The 16,634-nt window shown below is 42.0% G+C and overlaps 2 protein-coding genes across 3 annotated transcripts in view; both read right to left on the minus strand.

Moving 5' to 3' along the window:
* Nucleotides 1-293: 293 nt before the first annotated feature.
* rbm42 (RNA binding motif protein 42) lies at nt 294-7,174 on the minus strand. 2 transcript variants are annotated; one of them, XM_068332938.1, is made up of 13 exons: nt 6,870-7,174; nt 6,582-6,638; nt 5,693-5,819; nt 5,061-5,127; nt 4,841-4,903; nt 4,276-4,427; nt 3,689-3,856; nt 3,448-3,582; nt 2,616-2,642; nt 1,401-1,518; nt 930-1,027; nt 741-837; nt 294-495 (listed from the first exon to the last, which is right to left on the minus strand). In XM_068332938.1, exons 2-13 carry the CDS (start codon nt 6,635-6,637, stop codon nt 383-385), a joined length of 1,221 nt encoding a protein of 406 aa, XP_068189039.1. In that variant the 5' UTR covers nt 6,638; nt 6,870-7,174; the 3' UTR covers nt 294-382. The 2 variants fall into 2 exon arrangements, with proteins under 2 accessions (XP_068189039.1, XP_068189040.1); XM_068332939.1 differs by lacking the exon at nt 2,616-2,642.
* Nucleotides 7,175-8,890: 1,716 nt separating this feature from the next.
* Nucleotides 8,891-16,634, minus strand: part of LOC137607243 (sodium- and chloride-dependent transporter XTRP3-like) — a 35,142-nt gene continuing 27,398 nt past the window's right edge. Inside the window, exons 9-11 of the mRNA XM_068332863.1 lie at nt 10,724-10,883; nt 10,392-10,557; nt 8,891-9,049 (exon numbers count right to left, since the gene is read on the minus strand). Of these exons, the coding sequence (XP_068188964.1) occupies nt 8,891-9,049; nt 10,392-10,557; nt 10,724-10,883 (485 nt within the window). The remainder of the gene's footprint in view (nt 9,050-10,391; nt 10,558-10,723; nt 10,884-16,634) is intronic.

A 16,634-nucleotide genomic window follows, 5' to 3' on the forward strand; every position in this document is an offset into this window, starting at 1 on the left:
TTGGGGCACACCATAATGGAGCTGCCCATGGCTCTGCCTCCCATTGTATACACTTTACATGCTCACAAGCCCCTTGTGTGTTTGTTTCAGGGGCCTGTATATATATATATATATATATATATATATATATATATATATATATATATACACACGCACACATATATATATATACATACATATATACACATATATATACATATATACACACACATATATATATACACACATGTTTCAAAATATATTCTTAACATGATTAAAAAAATAATTTCCCCCAAGACTGTAAAAAAAGTGTAGTCCTTTCTTTATTCTTTAATTATTTATTTAAGCAAAAGAGAATTTCTATAAACATGTGAGTGTCCACCTGGAAACAACACATCCAGCATTATCTGAGGCCCAGTTTCTTCTTCTCTTTCTGTTTTTTGCGAACCACTTCCATATTGCGGTCCTTCCACATGCTCTTCCTCAGTTTGATGGGACGACTGCCGACATATTTCCCTGGATAAAAGAGTGAGCAATACAAAGACGCAACAATTATTAGACACTCCCACTAACCTATTAAAAAAAACAACAACTTGTAGACAGGATGGACGACAGAATAAAGACAGAACTGAAACCTAGTTATAATTTTCAACAACGTGACATGTTAAAATAAAAAAAAGATCAAAAGTACCCATTCACAACCCCATAAGTTGAAAAACAATTCAAGGACAAAAGGTTCAGACAGGTGGAAGGAGACTGACCGTTCATCTCTCTCATGGCTCTGACGTAGTCGTTTGGGTCTTTGAAGCTGACGAAGCCGTAGCCTTTGGTCTTCCCTGTTCGTTTGTCTCTCACCACCTGAGGAGAACAGCGTCAGAGCCAATTCATTCCGTCATCACTCACATGTGGGGAGTATAAAGGAAGTAAACAAAGCCAAAAAAAAATCGTACCTTAGCTTTGAGGAAAGACGGGTATCTGCTGAAGGCTCTAGCCAGAATGTCATCATTGACCTCGTTACCAAGATCACCACAGAAAATACGGAAATCATCTGTAACAAGAAAGGAAAACAGGATTCATACTAAAACAGGAACACTCTTCAATGAGAAAATGTTCAACAATGAGCAAAAATCATCTTTGAAAAAGAAGACGAAAAAACTGCATTCAGCAGCTCTTGTCTACAAGAATGAGTTAAGATGTGTGTGAGTTAATGGGTCAGCTTTGTGGACTGGTGTGGACGAGACCATCTCCAAATTAAGGCCAGAAGGAGACTGGACAGACCGGTCTCTAGCTGCTTTTATGCTTAGTTGTCAAATTTTGTTTTATTTGTTAGCACTGAACGTGTGAAGCTACATCCAAACTCTTTGGAATCAGGATAAAGGGACTGAACATCCCAGTATCGTGTTCCCTGCAGTATTTTGTACCTGAATCCCATTCCAACAGACTGGAATCCTCCCAGCTGGTCCCCGCTGCAGTACGGATGCACTTCTTCACCTTCTCTACCTTTGACTTCTTTTTGTCCTCTGTAGTACTTTCTACAGGCTGGAACACACACACACACACACTACGCACTGAGAAAAGGTTTTATGGATTAATACTGAATTGACAGAATTTATTTTAGTGTGAAAAGTAGTTTGGGAGTGCACACACGAACAATATAATTCAAGATCGTCATGATCACATATAAAGCTCTTCACTTTAAGACTCCGTCTTGCATTTAAGATCTCGTTGAACTATATCACCCTCAAAGGGCTCTTCGCTCTGAGGTTGGAGAATTTTTGGTAAACCGTCAGGCCTTTAAGAGTAAAACAGGAGGCAGAAGCTTTAGCTTTCTGGCTCCTTTACTCTGGAATGATCGCTCAGCCTCGGTCCAGAGGGCAGACACTCTGCAATTATTTATTTATTTATTTTTTATTATTCATTCATTTATTTCAGGCAAGGCACGGGAAAAATTTTAATTAAATTAGCAAATAAATAAGCAAAGATCATAACTCAACAATACAATTCTCCCTGAAAGGGAGTGGGAAGAAGAAAACTTATGTAATCCCACCCCAGTTCCTGATTCAGAGATCAACACACTGAGCTTCACTGCTACTTCATTCAAGGACAGCCACACAATAATTGCATCATGATGGCGTCACCATGGGCAACAATAATGATCAAATTTGCAAAAGCAATTCACAAAACAAGGTAAGGAAGGCAGGATATACCAATAATGGTAATGTACAATATACCAACAATGGTAAGAAAACATTGAGCACATGTTAACAAACAGAACAGCAGTTTGAGTTAAAGACCCTCATCTCTATATTTTGACCAGACATGATGTTTATACAACACTTTGAATTGATCAGTACTTTGGCATTTCTTGTGTTGTGAGTCCAGATTGTTCCAGAGTTTCACTCTGCACACAGACACACAAAAACGTTCATGTGTGGTTTGAGCTCTCAGCAATGAAAAATATCCAAAACCTCTCAAGTTATGAGCCCTGGCTGGAGTTACAAAGAATCAATAGAGGTTTGGTGGTAATAATTTGTTGAATGCTTTATATCAAACTATTGATGTATTATATTGTACAAGATCAGGAAATTTTAGCGACTTTGCGTAAACAGGTTATGAGTATGTTCAAGAAAACCAACCTTGTGATTGATCCGCACTGCTCTTTTCTGTAATATGATCAGAGGATTAATTGTGTTCTGGTAAGTATTTCCCCACACTTCAACACAATATGTAAAGTATGGGAGGTATTTAAGGTACAGTCAAACCTCGGTTTTTCGAACGCTTCTGTTCTCGACCAAATTGGTTTTCGACCAGAAAATCCGAGAATTTTACGTTTCTAAACTCGACCAAAATTCGGCTCTCGACCAAACCGAAAGAAGCCGAGCGTAACTGAACGCGACTCACTCGGGAGCCGAGCGAACTGCCCTGGATGCTTCCTCCATAGCGCATTCGTGTTCAAAGTTCGATAGGATATCTTTTATTAAAATAAAAAACAGTGTCTATTTCTACCCCTTTTTATTTATGGTAAACAGTAAACAGTGTAGTTTATAGTGAAAATAGTAAAAAAAAATTTAGAAAAAGTTGTTTTTTAGACTTGGAATGGATTAAAATACTTTACAGTAATTATAATGGGAAAAATAGTTTCGGATTTCAAACAACTCGCTTTTCGAACAGCCTTCTGGAACGGATTATGTTCGAAAACTGAGGGTTGACTGTATTTAAGAGTCGACTCAAAACCTTCCACTTTGATAAAGCTTACAATTAAAAACAAGACAGATTCTACTAGATAAGCTGCTCTAGTCCTACACGACTGAGGGTATTTTCTCTGTCTCTCCCGTTTAAAGGAGTTACACAAATTACCATAGGAGCATCTGCTATTTCTGTTCTTTTCAATAACTTACAGTGACAAGACTTGAACACTACTTGGTTACCCAAAGGTAAAGGAAAGCAGGACTACTGATTTAAACCTACTTCCGGCTGGGGGGGCTCAGGCTCAGGCATGTTGGGTCCAATAACAGCCCCACTGTCTTCACTCTCTTTCTTCTCCAACAGACCTGCTGCCATCACTGCCGCCTGCTGCTCTGCCACCCGCGCTGCCAGCTCTTCCTGAAAGATTCATTACAGACACAACAAGTTTCATGCAAGTCAACAAAAAAAAAAAAGGAATCACAACACAAACCAGTTCTCCTGGTATTCATCAAAACACAAATACCATTCTAGCTTGTCTTTGGGCTCGAACATCACTTCTTCTGTATCCACCAGGGGCGGGAGCCGAGTACACAGTCGGCGCCGCCTGAATGATGGATGGCGTTGGTTTGATGGGAGGTGGGGGCCCCTGTCTTGTGTTTGGATCTGGCACCATTGAGACAATATCAGCAACCTGAGTGACAAACACCATAAGACCTTTAGCGCTGCAAAACTTAACTATTAGATAACATAAATATAACATAATTAACAAGAAAACAAGCCCAGGCTCAATAAAGTATGTGCAGATTTTTCACATTTTGTCACAAATGTACCTAAAATATAAATTCATTGTTTGTCAACGTTCTTCATTCTTCTTTCCTTCTCTTTGATGGACTGTTACACTGTGTAACCACCTACAGTTTGCTTATAGACAAGTGTAGCCTATATACATAGGTACAAAGTTTTTATTCTTTTAACATTTAGTTGGTAATCTTGAAATTATGGAAAATAAGTGCTGACAAAACCACAATACTCTTGTACACACACTGAAGTGGTGAAAAATCAATGAGGGGTTGGATTCCCAACCCTTGAGTAAATGTTTTGGAGCCTCACCGGAGGTGCAGGAACCATGTGCTGAATGGACTGAGAAGACCCCTGGGGGGCCCGGCCCTGCAGGATTGGAGGGAGCATCATCGGTGGGGGTGGAGGGGGCCGTGGTAGAGGAGGTGCTATTGGAGGTCCTTGCATCATTTGCAGTTTCGGACCTACAAACAGATTGTTAGAATACTAAAGTATACACTGACCAATGGCAAAATGATTCATACCTACTCACACTAGGCAGGGTAAATAAATGTGCTGTTTCAGCTGGAAGAGTGTTGATCAGACTGAAACCCTTAAAACCTACAGGAAGGCCCTGGTAGGAGAATAGCCCACAGTTTCTGTTCAACACTGAAGTCAGATTGTTTATTTTGTGTCCAAGGGCCACAGAGAGTACGTAGAGACACATTTTTTATTCATTTTTTAAATTGAATTAACACTAAAGTTGGGTTATGTAAAATAAGACAAAGACGTTATAAAAGCACTGTATCATGCATTTCTTTCCTGTCAATTTGCTTTGTTCATTCTTTTCTGCAACTAAGTGAACACACCAGTAAACAGAATGTTACTTTAACCTTACCAGGTCTCTGTAGTATATGGGGGACAAAGGCTGGTCTCATCATTGGAGGACGTACTGGTGGGACTGGGACAGACACATGTCAAACAGAAAAATCTGAGAAATCCCACAAAAACAGCAGTCCCAACAGTAAAATCCCAACAGTAAAGCCGAACTTTGAGCAACTTAAAATTTGATGACTCCACATAAAACGCTCTAAATGCATGTGAGTGATTATATTCACCTGGTCCAACAAAGGTCGGTGGAGGTGGACCAAAAGTAGCTGCTCTGGCTTCCAGCGTCTGCTGGACCTGAAGGAGAGAAACAGATGGAGAACAGATCGAGATGAATGATGAGTAAAACAAAGTCAATCTGAAGATATTGCCTCCATCAACAGAATACTTCACAGTATCGGTCATTAAGTCATTCAGTGCCAGCTTTTTTCAGAGTAGGGAACTGCATACCATCAATGGATTTAGATCATTTTGACCTCTCTTTCAAGTCCCACAGAATATTGAGTTCTATGACTCTGTAAACACTGAAAAGACCAAAGAGAGACTAGACTCTTATTTCATCAAAAATGTTTGTTTCTACCATTTTACGCTCTTCTAACATAGGTTAGTTTCACCAAAACCACCAGTTCTTGACCAACCCCCCCCCCCCCCAAACAAACAGTAAAAACAAGCTTTCATGAAAACCTGTGTCTCCTGTATTTTTCTCATATAATAGATGCTGGTTGCTCATCCAAAAACAGCATTGCTGCCACCTTCAGTTCTTCACTATGATAGAAGTTAAAACAGCAGTAGACTTGCTTCTTTCCACTAATGACTGGTGTGAATTTATCTGTTCAACCAAATACTAATAAAAGACACAAACCTGCCTGTAGGTGTTAGTTCCTATGATTGGCCGCACCACTGGAAGGGGAAGAGCTACAGGAACGGCTTCCGTAACATGTGAGCTCTGTGATGCTGGCACCGAACCTCCAAGAACTTCCTGCTCAAACCTACAAAAAGAAAAGTGCAAAAGTTTTTTAAAGGATCTAAGAGTTTGCCCAGTCTAAACTCTCATAACCTACGTACAGGACTAACACAACATTGATAGCCAAGAACCCAGAACCTTGTGTCACGTAGGTAATCAATGGCTGGAAACACTGACCCTTCATTATTGATCCTTTTTGCTGGGGTCTTCTATGATTGACATATCAAAGAACTAAAATAATTAATCCTATTAAGATGACAGTCCTAGGAATTCACAAACCACATTCACTTTTAATAATATTTTTTCTAGTCCATAAAGGTCATTAAAAAACAAATCAGTTTTCTTACTTTCAAATTTAGAACCTGATAGATAAAATTGGATTTTTTAAAAGAGAATATTTGAAAGTCCTATAATGGAAGACTGGAATCCAGCATGAAGATTTATTATCATGTCATTCTATTTGTGGGGAAATCTGTCTCTAAGCTGACTTAGATCAGATGTTCATTAGTAGTTGGCGCAGCTTCATATGTAGTTTCCAGTGAAGCGGTTTATCATCATGAAAATAGGTTAATAAAATTTAAGGAAAAAATAAAAAATAAACATTTGCTGATTTAAAATTTAGATCTCCACCTACAACCTTTATTAGTTACAGTATGAACATTAATAATCTCTTGCCATTTCCAATAGTCTTATATTAAACAAAGCTAATTTAACCCGTCAGGTAATGATGTTAATCCTGAAGGTTCTCCAGACGTTCTGGCGGCCGTGTGGAGCCCCCGGTACTCACAGAGCCATCTCAGCCTCCATCTCCTTCAGCCGCTCGTCTCCGGACTTCAGCGCCATGCTGCCGGACACAAAACAACACAATGAGGCGAAACACTCAACAAAAACAACTACATGACTCGAAATGTGAAATGTTTGCTAGTTTGCACAGGGGGGGAAAAAAAACGCTTTCTTACGAGATTTCCTCAGGGATAAATAAAGAATAACTACTTATTAACCTATCTATTGTTCTCTGGGACTCTGAACCCCAACATTTCATGCTCTCCCTCATGATGAAACAGGAAACTCTTACATTCCAGCCTCAGATCTTCAGCTTTCAGTTGCTGCCTGTCGCTGATGGATCGAACCTCAAATGCTAACTAGCGTTAGCAGCGTTAGCTAACCAGGCGCTGGCCTCATCAACCAGCCGCTAACCGGGGCGAATGTCTCACTTCCCGCCGCACCTCTGCTAATAGCTACGCTAGAGGTTAACTGGAAAACCCTTCCTTGCCCCTAATTATCTATATAAGGCTCAAGGACCTCCACAACGGGTTGCATCTTAAGCTAAAATGATGGTATTATTCCTCTCCGGCTCCCCAGTCTTTCTCACGTCACGTGTTTCCGGCAGCACTCTATCTTTCTGGTACGTTGCTGCCCCCTGCAGGCCAGGAGGGGACAGTACAGGTAATTTCTGCCCGATTGCTCAGCTACTTTATCTTCTTTTTTTTTTTTTCCCAAAATAACAGAACAGAAATATAAATACCGGTTGAATCCATCCCTTGACATAAGTCATTCTGTAAAAAGAAATAATGAGTAGAGTGAGTAGAAAGAATGAAAAAAAAAGTCCCCTCGACTACACAGGTCTTTCTGACCCATTAGTCTCACTCACAAACTTTTGGTGGTACAAGAAAAAGCAAATCATGACATACTATAATTTTCTTGGACAGTACCTACACTGACATTTGGAGTCTCTTTAAGTCAATTAAGTCTCTAACTTTACCCATGCAATTCATATACTGGTGGTTTCACCAACTTCCTAGGATGCTGACAACAGGGTTTGAAGAGGCTCGAGGAATAAAAACAAAACAGGAAACTTTTTGAACGTTGTCATGAACAAAAACAAAAACAAAAACTTAATATTTTTTATGTTGTGGCACAGAATCGGTTAGATAATATATGCAGTCTGTGTGTATGTATGCATGTTTGATTAAAGGAACACAAGAACACTGAACTTACTGACAGCATTTTCTTGCTTTCAAAATCTGTTGCATTTATTCTGTATGAAAATGAAAATCTTACATGATTTTAAAAAAATATGATAATCAGAGTCTAAATTAATGGTACTCTTGATTTGGTTTTACTTTCACATTTTCCGTTTGAGGATACAAACACCTCATCTATCCAGTGCACAGAAAACAAGCAACACATATTTCTCCAGATCCCATTCATTCTATCATGTAATCATTACAGACATATCAACAGTGTATGTTTCTGAAACACTTGGACCTTACGCTTGGATTAACATTAATTATAGAAAATGTAAAATAAGCAGATAACAGATCCTTTAAAAACAAATGAAAGTGGACATCAAAAAAATACATCATATATAAGAAAAATAGATTATTTGTACAATCTTCAATAATTGCAATACCATATTATATCATGCATTATTTTGCATACATACATACATGATAAACATACAACTAGCCTGTTAAAGGAACTGCATTTAAATCAGTCTATTTATAATTCCACCAACATCTTTGAGGCATGTGCAGTGTCTGTCACTTCACCTTCCAGCTTGTATAACAAATTGTTGCTCTCTCTCTCTCTCTCTCTCTCTCTCTCTGTTGGCAGTTGCATCAGGAGACGGGAACTTTGAATAGAAGGTATAAACAGAAACCCCAAAAATACTGGAAAGTGTAAACCTTCAAGCTGTATATCAAACAACATGACTTCAGACATGGTTTCATAAAGATATGCTCACACACTATATTTTATAACACATTTGGCAACTGCAAAATATCTACATATGATTCATCATAATATGACCATTTAATAAATTAGCAGTTGAAAAAGAAAAGTCTGGAAATTAAATCATCTGTTTTTACAATGTGTACAAGTTACATTTTACACAGTTAAGCCGTTAATATCTGCTGAGAGTAAAAAAGTAATTCTTTGCACTCTATGTGGAATGTGATGAATTATATTTCCTTTCCATTGCTGATTGAAAGACTGACTTTATTACCGAGAGATCAAAAAAATACAGATAATTTCTTTTTACGAAGATGTACATGCGGAAGGATTTAAATGAAATACGTCCCTGTCATCTAGTTGCTAAGCAGAAACTGTACTGACAGTTTGACGGCGTCCGTGTGTCCTCTTCCTACAGAAGACGTATAGAGCTGTGAGAGGAACGCAGCTGACTGCTGACACAATAAGAAGCCCAATGAAGACTTGGCCGAAGACAGGGTATTCTGTCACCACTGACTTACCCTGGAAGAAACAATGGACACAGTTCAGACCTGTTTTCACACATTACATAAAATGATAACAAACCTATTGAGCAAAAATTTAAATCTTGTACATCTGGTGTAATACACAAAAAACAATTAATAATCCCATTAACATCATTGCATTTGTCTATATAAATAAAATCTACAGAGTTTTTCATTGTGCTGTTAGAAAGAGTAAGTGTAATAATTTGTAGATAAGATATACTTTAATGATCCTAAACCCCTGAATTCAAAATTTTACCCTGACCTACTTGCATAGGTCAAAGATCAAACATAGTGGTCTGACCTACTTTCATAGATCAAAGCAGTAGCTTTGATCTACGGTCTTACTCATACTGGCCTTCTCCCTCATCTTTCTATCTTATCTAGTGTCTCGATTATTAAAATTTGACCTTGACCTATTTTTTTCAAGGTCAAGGTCTTCATCTCATTTTCATCCCCTTTGCTTCCTGAGTAATGTGCTTTATGTTTCATCTTTCTATCTGCAACAATTGCGAAGATATTTAGTGGACGAATTAACAGAACGACGGATTAACGGACGAACACACAAACGCTGACAATTACGATACAAGACCACTTTGAAGCGGGATGCAATAATAATAATAATAATAATAATAATAATAATAATAATAATAATAATAATAATAATAATAATAATAATAATAATAAAATATAACGTTATTAATAAGTGAGTACACATGACTGCTGTGATATCAATATCAATGGTTATCAATAACATCACCGAGGTGTGCAAGATTAAGCAAAACATTCAGGGTTGAGTAAATACTTTGTTGTTATTAAAAGTATTGTTTGCCATTGCTGCAAGGTACAGTACTGCTTAACTAACACAATTTTGTCTATTGTGCCTTGCAATGCACAAAGTGGTTTACTGTCATAGATTTGGCCCATGTTTTCTTAGCAATGCAATATTGGATGACCTATGATACCTTCTAAGTTAAAGATACAAAACTCCGGAAGTGATCTCACAACAAAAGTGTAAAAAATGACAACTTTCATAAGATTGTATTGAATTATTCATTCATTCATTTTCCGTATTGCTTCCTCAGCTTTCGCAGGTTGTAGGGGTTGCTGGAGCCAATCCCAGCAGATTTACGGGAACGAGGCGGGGATAAATCGCAGAACCACACCAAAGACGAACATTTTGAATTTTTTTATATTGAGACAAAGCTGCACAACAATGATTTGAATGTCAGGTGGAAGCATTTGCAGACATTTACACATACATGAAGAATCTTAACATTGAAAAGTGGTGTGTACACTAGGCTGGTAATGTACTGTATAAGAAAACCTCTACAGCTTACCAGTTCTTTGTTCCATGCTTGGTAAGTGGGTGTTCCTCCCTGGATGTAGTTGACAATATAAAATATGAAAATGACAATGAGAAGGATAGGACTTGTTCCTGCCCACATGATTTTCCAGTACCAGTTGGGAGAATGTCCGAGCATGTCTTCTATGTCTTTTTCAAACCTAAATTGGGTAGATATCATTCATTATAATATGATCGCCTGCATGACCACAGCTGGCTATTATATATTTATTATACATTTATAGTATTCTGTACATCATTAACCACTAACTGAGTCAGAGCAACAGTTGGAACAAATGTGGGTACTGTCACAAAAAAAATACAAACCTTTTGATTCCATAGATGTAGCTGACAGTTATGACCTCAATGAGGACGATAAACAGCAGGGAGAATGTTGCTGCATATTCATTGAATATAGCAAACCAGTAATTCCCTGATGTGGTGGTGAAGCCCAGACCCAGAAGGAGACAGAACAGACACACTAGACCTGGAAGCAAATACAGAATTCAGTAAGTAGGTTCAGTCAGTTAGGGAACATCATAGTACGGAAACGGCACTTGTCCAGGTTAGCAACGACCTTCTAACCGCTTCAGAAAGAGGACTTGTTTCTATACTGGGTCTCTTGGACCTTAGTGTGGCTTTTGACACAATTGACCACAACATTCTTTTGGCACGACTGGTCAAAACAATCGGTTTTAAGGGATCAGCATTGATGTGGTTTAAGTTCCACTTAACTGACCGTTCCCAGTTCGTTAACGTTAATAACATCTCCTCCCAGTCCACTACAGTTAGCTATGGAGTTCCTCAAGGCTCGGTTCTAGGTCCAATATTGTTTATGTTATACATGCTTCCTCTGGGTAATTTGATAAGGAAACACTCCATCAACTTACATTGTTATGCTGATGATACGCAATTGTATCTCTAGATAAAACCTGATCAAGTCAATCAGTTGGTCAAATTACAGGTGTGTATCAAAGAAATTAAAGATTGGATGACCAATAACTTTTTGCATCTAAATTCTGGTAAAACTGAGGTCATTGTGCTTGGCACAAAAACCATTAGGGATGTAGTGCCAAGTGATGTAATAGCCTTGAATGGCATCCCTTTCGAGGCCAAAACCACTGTGAGAAACCTAGGTGTCATCTTAGATCAGGATCTGTCGTTTAACACACATAAAACAGGTTTCTAGAACGGCCTTCTTTCATCTCCAAAACATTTCTACAATCAGTGATATTTTAAAACAGAATGATGCGGAGAAATTAATCCACGCTTTCATCACTTCCAGACTAGATTACTGTAATACACTTTTTTTTGCCTGCCCCAAAAAGTCATTGAAGACACCTCAACTAATCCAGAATGCTGCTGCCCGTGTTCTGACCAGGACCATTACCTGAGACAATATTTCTCCTGTGTTGGCTTCTCTGCACTGGCTTCCTGTGAAAGCTAGGAAAGATGATAAAATACTCCTCCTCACTTACAAAGCCCTTCATGGCCTGGCACCGACCTATCTGAAGGAACTTTTAGTTCCATATAATGCATCTAGAGACGTTTTCGGTGAATCTGGACCATATAAAAGTAAATACACTTGAAACTTGAAAGCACTCTTAGGCTGTAGTGGGGACATTTCCATCTGGACATTTCCCTTGGTAGGTGTTCCAAACATGTCCTGTAGGGAGGAAGCCTCGGGGAAAACCTAGGACACGCTGGACAGACAACTTCTCTTACTTCTGGCAAGGCAAACCTAGCTCCAGCTACGGTCATACGGGGATCGGACAGCCCTCAGCAAAGGGCCCCAAATACCATACTCTAAGAGCACTTCCCACAAGCTACCACAAGTGACACGGCTGAACGCGTTCTCCAGATGCACGAAGCACATATGGACTGGGTGGGAAAAACTCCCACGAACCCTGGAGCACTTGATGGAAAGTGTAGAGTTGGTCCAGTGTTCCGCTACCAGGACAAAAACTACATTGTTTCTCCTGAATCCTTGGTCTAAACATCCTCTCCAGTACACTGCAGTAGACTCTGCAGGGGAGACTGGGGAGCATGATTCCCCTATAGTTGGAAAACACTGTCCAGTCCCCCTTTTTGAAAAGAGGGACAACTGCCCTGGTCTGTCAATCCAGTCTGTCCCCAACCACCATGCGATGTTTCAATGACGTTGTCAACCAAGACAATCCTTGCACCTCCAAAGATTTGCTGTACTCAGGGTGAATTTCATCTATCCCCAGTGCCCTGCAACCAAGAAGTTTGGAAACCAACTCTGTGACTTCAGCTTGGGTGATGAACGAGTCCACCTCTGAGACCTCAGCCTCTGCTTCCTCTGTGAAAGACATGGTAGTGGGATTATGGGGATCCTCAAAATGTTCTTTCCTCCACCCGACAAGATCCCCATTTGAAGTCAACAGCTCCCCGCTTTACCCTTTTGAAGCACTGAATGGTTTGCCAGAATTTATTTGAGGCTGAACAATAGTCCTCCCCCATGGTCTCCCGGAATTCCTCCCAGACCTGAGTTTTGGCCTCCATGACTCAGGCCAGGGTATGCCTGGGATGCCTGTACCCATCATCTGCCTCTGGAGTCCCATGAGTCAACAAGATTCAATAAGACATTCTCTTCAGCTTGACCACATCCCTTATTTCCAGTGTCCGCCACCGGGTTTGGGAGACACTCACTCTCCCGGAGATGGGAGTTGAAGACCTCGTTGATAGTGTTCCACCAACAGATCCTCAAAACACGAATGGGTCTACCAAATCTGTCTGGCCTCCTGCTCTACCAACAGATCCAGGTGATGATCAGTGGACAACTACAACCCTCTCTTCACCCAAGTGTCCAGAACATGTGGTCCATGACTGTATCTACGTTTATTAGCCTATTCATACAAATATCTATTTCCCTTCCATAATTTTACTTTTTGTGGTGCTATCTGCCTGGTGGAGCCTCGTCATGCCACAACAGACTTTGTAAATGTATGTAAGCAATACTTCACAGATTTTGTCAAATGTGAAATCCTCAGGAGGGGAAAGTTGTGCACCACCAACATTGTTTACAGTGGAGGCAGGGAGCTGTTGATCTCAACTGAGGATATTGTCGGGCGGTGGAAAGAATACTTTGAGGATCTTCTCAATCTTGCTATCACGTCAATCTTGCTATCACGATGGACCGGAGGGGGGGTACCTGGAAGCTGCTGGGGTCAGCCATCTACGCTCACAGTAAGGAGCTGACCACCGCCTGGTACATCTAGACCTCTGAGGTCGAAGAGGTGGACTCATCCATCAGCCAAGCTGAAGTCACCGAGATGGTTGCCAAGATCCCCGGAGGCAGGGCATCCAGGCTGGATGAGATTTGCCCTGATTACCTTAAGTCTCTGGATATACAAGGATGTTCTTGGTTGACGCGAATATAACATTGCATAGCCTCTGGAGATGACCAACCACCACTAGAACTGAAGAAACCTCTTGGATGAGAGGTGAAATGTCCTCAAGAAACTTCCATACAGTCCAGTGGATTTATTTAAAGAGCTTTGGATAACCATGACCTGGATAATATGGAAACCTAGATTTTGCACTATTCTCTGTTGTGCATTTGAGTCATGCATTCCCCCATGTCATGGTCTTGACAGTTTCTGTGTCTGCCCCTTTAAATACTACTGAGGTCTGTCTGTCAACACCCGCTTTGTCTGTTAAATGCCCCTCTCATGGAGAGGACATGGCTAACGGTACCATGGATTAACATGTACAGGTAAAGTAGCTAGCACGTTGAAAATGAAACACAACCACGGTCTCTTCTGTTTCTCTTTGGCTGGGACAGAATATAAGCAGTTATATTGATTTGTACAACGAAGAACTGAGCAACTTGTGTGTCTACTTCTGAGTGATAACATCGCGACACACTGCTATGTTACTGCTGGACACACTGAACTTCGTCTAGGGGCTGAACGTCCCCTTATTGGGGGAGAGGGGAGTGTTCTTATGCAGACAGGGCCGGGCTGTGCAAATCACTCCTCTTGTTATGTAACAAAAGGAGTTGAATTTGAGCAGCATGTTTGAGTACTGTTTCACGAGTTTGTGTGACTAACAGTCAATGCAGTTAATGTTTCCACCATTCTAGGAGTTAGTAGAGTTAGGGAGGACCACTATATTTATGTAGAAACTGTTATACCAACCCTTTAACCACTGTGACAGGTGGGTAAAAGGTCTTCATCAATTAATTAGTGAGTAATACAGACCCTTTTAATCTCCACCCATTTACTGAGCGGTAAAATTCACCAAGTACCAGAACCTAAGCAGTTTTAGACAGACAGATAGATAGATAGATAGATAGATAGATAGATAGATAGATAGATAGATAGATAGATAGATAGATAGATAGATAGATAGATAGATAGATAGTTGATTTTCAGTGTTACAGATGGGAAATCAACATCATTTGAATATTTAAGGATAAACTACCCTTCCTTGAGTGGTCACCTTATCGTGGTGGAGGGGTTTGTGTGTCCCAATGATCCTAGGAGCTAAGTTGTCTGGGGCTTTCTGCCCCTGGTAGGATCACCCATGGCAAACAGGTCCTAGGTGAGGGACCAGACAAAGGACTGCTCGAAGACCCCAAATGACGATTAAAAACCTTGGAACACGTTTTCCCTTGCCCGGATGCGGGTCACCGGGGCCCCCCTCTGGAGCCAGGCCTGGAGGTGGGGCTCGAAGGCGAGCGCCTGGTGGCCGGGCCTGCACCCATGGGGCCCGGTCGGGCGCAGCCCGAAAGGACAACGTGGGTCCCTCTTCCCATGGGCTCACCACCTGTGGGAGGGGCCATAGGGGTCGGGTGCATTGTGAGCTGGGCGGTGGCCGAAGGCAGGGACCTTGGCGATCTGATCCCCGGCTACAGAAGCTGGCTCTTGGGACGTGGAAGGTCACCTCTCTGGCAGGGAAGGAGCCTGAGCTGGTGTGTGAGGTTGAGAAGTTCCGACTAGATATAGTCGGGCTCACCTCCACACACAGCTTGGGCTCTGGTACCAGTCCTCTCGAGAGGGGTTGGACTCTCTTCCACTCTGGAGTTGCCAATGGTGAGAGACGCTGAGCAGGTGTGGGTATACTTATAGCCCCCCGGCTTGGCGCCTATACATTGGGGTTCACCCCGGTGGACGAGAGGGTAGCCTCCCTCCGCCTTCGGGTGGGGGGCCGGGTCCTGACTGTTGTTTGTGCGTATGCACCAAACAGCAGTTCAGAGTACCCACCCTTTTTGGAGTCCTTGGAGGGGGTGCTGGAGAGCGCTCCCACTGGGGACTCGATCGTTCTGCTGGGGGACTTCAATGCTCATGTGGGCAATGACAGTGAGACCTGGAAGGGTGTGATTGGGAGGAACGGCCCCCCCGATCAGAACCCGAGTGGTGTTCAGTTATTGGACTTCTGTGCTTGTCATGGACTGTCCATAGCGAACACCATGTTCAGACATAAGGGTGTCCATATGTGCACTTGGCACCAGGACACCCTAGGCCGCAGTTCGATGATCGACTTTGTGGTCGTGTCATCGGACTTGCGGCCGCATGTCTTGGACACTCGGGTGAAGAGAGGGGCGGAGCTGTCAACCGATCACCACCTGGTGGTGTGTTGGCTCCGATGGTGGGGGAAGATGCCGGTCCGACCTGGCAGACCCAAACGTATTGTGAGGGTCTGCTGGGAACGCCTGGCGGAATCCCCTGTCAGAAGGAGTTTCAACTCCCACCTCCGGCAGAACTTCACTCACGTTCCGGGGGAGGCGGGGGACATTGAGTCTGAGTGGACCATGTTCCGCGCCTCCATTGTCGAGGCGGCCGACCGCAGCTGCGGCCGTAAGGTGGTCGGTGCCGGTTGTGGCGGCAATCCCAGAACCCGTTGGTGGACATCAGCGGTAAGGGATGCCGTCAAGCTGAAGAAGGAGTCCTATCAGACCTTTTTGGCCTGTGGGACTCCTGAAGCAGCTGATAGGTACCGGCTGGCCAAGCGGAATGCGGCTTTGGTGGTTGCTGAGGCAAAAACCCGGGCATGGGAGGAGTTCGGTGAGGCCTTGGAGGACGACTTCAAGACGGCTTTGAAGAAATTCTGGTCCACCATCAGGCGTCTCAGGAGGGGGAAGCAGTGCAGCATCCACACTGTATATAGTGGGGATGGGGCGCTGCTGACCTCAACTCGGGACGTTGTGACTCGGTGGGGAGAATACTTCGAAGACCTCCTCAATCCCGCAGACACGCCTTTCCATGAGGAA

The sequence above is a fragment of the Antennarius striatus genome, chromosome 14 (genome assembly GCF_040054535.1).
Source record: "Antennarius striatus isolate MH-2024 chromosome 14, ASM4005453v1, whole genome shotgun sequence".
Lineage (NCBI taxonomy): Eukaryota > Metazoa > Chordata > Actinopteri > Lophiiformes > Antennariidae > Antennarius > Antennarius striatus.

What these genes read in the sequence shown, in the direction of transcription:
- rbm42 (XM_068332938.1), bottom strand. Translation starts at nt 6,637, where the DNA reads ATGGCGCTGAAGTCCGGAGACGAGCGGCTGAAGGAGATGGAGGCTGAG. An exon ending in CCCAAAGACAAGCTAGAATG is followed by an intron (nt 3,583 to 3,688) that starts GTATTTGTGTTT and finishes TGAATCTTTCAG; the next exon opens with GAAGAGCTGGCAGCGCGGGT. An exon ending in CGTCTTTCCTCAAAGCTAAG is followed by an intron (nt 838 to 929) that starts GTACGATTTTTT and finishes TGTTCTCCTCAG; the next exon opens with GTGGTGAGAGACAAACGAAC.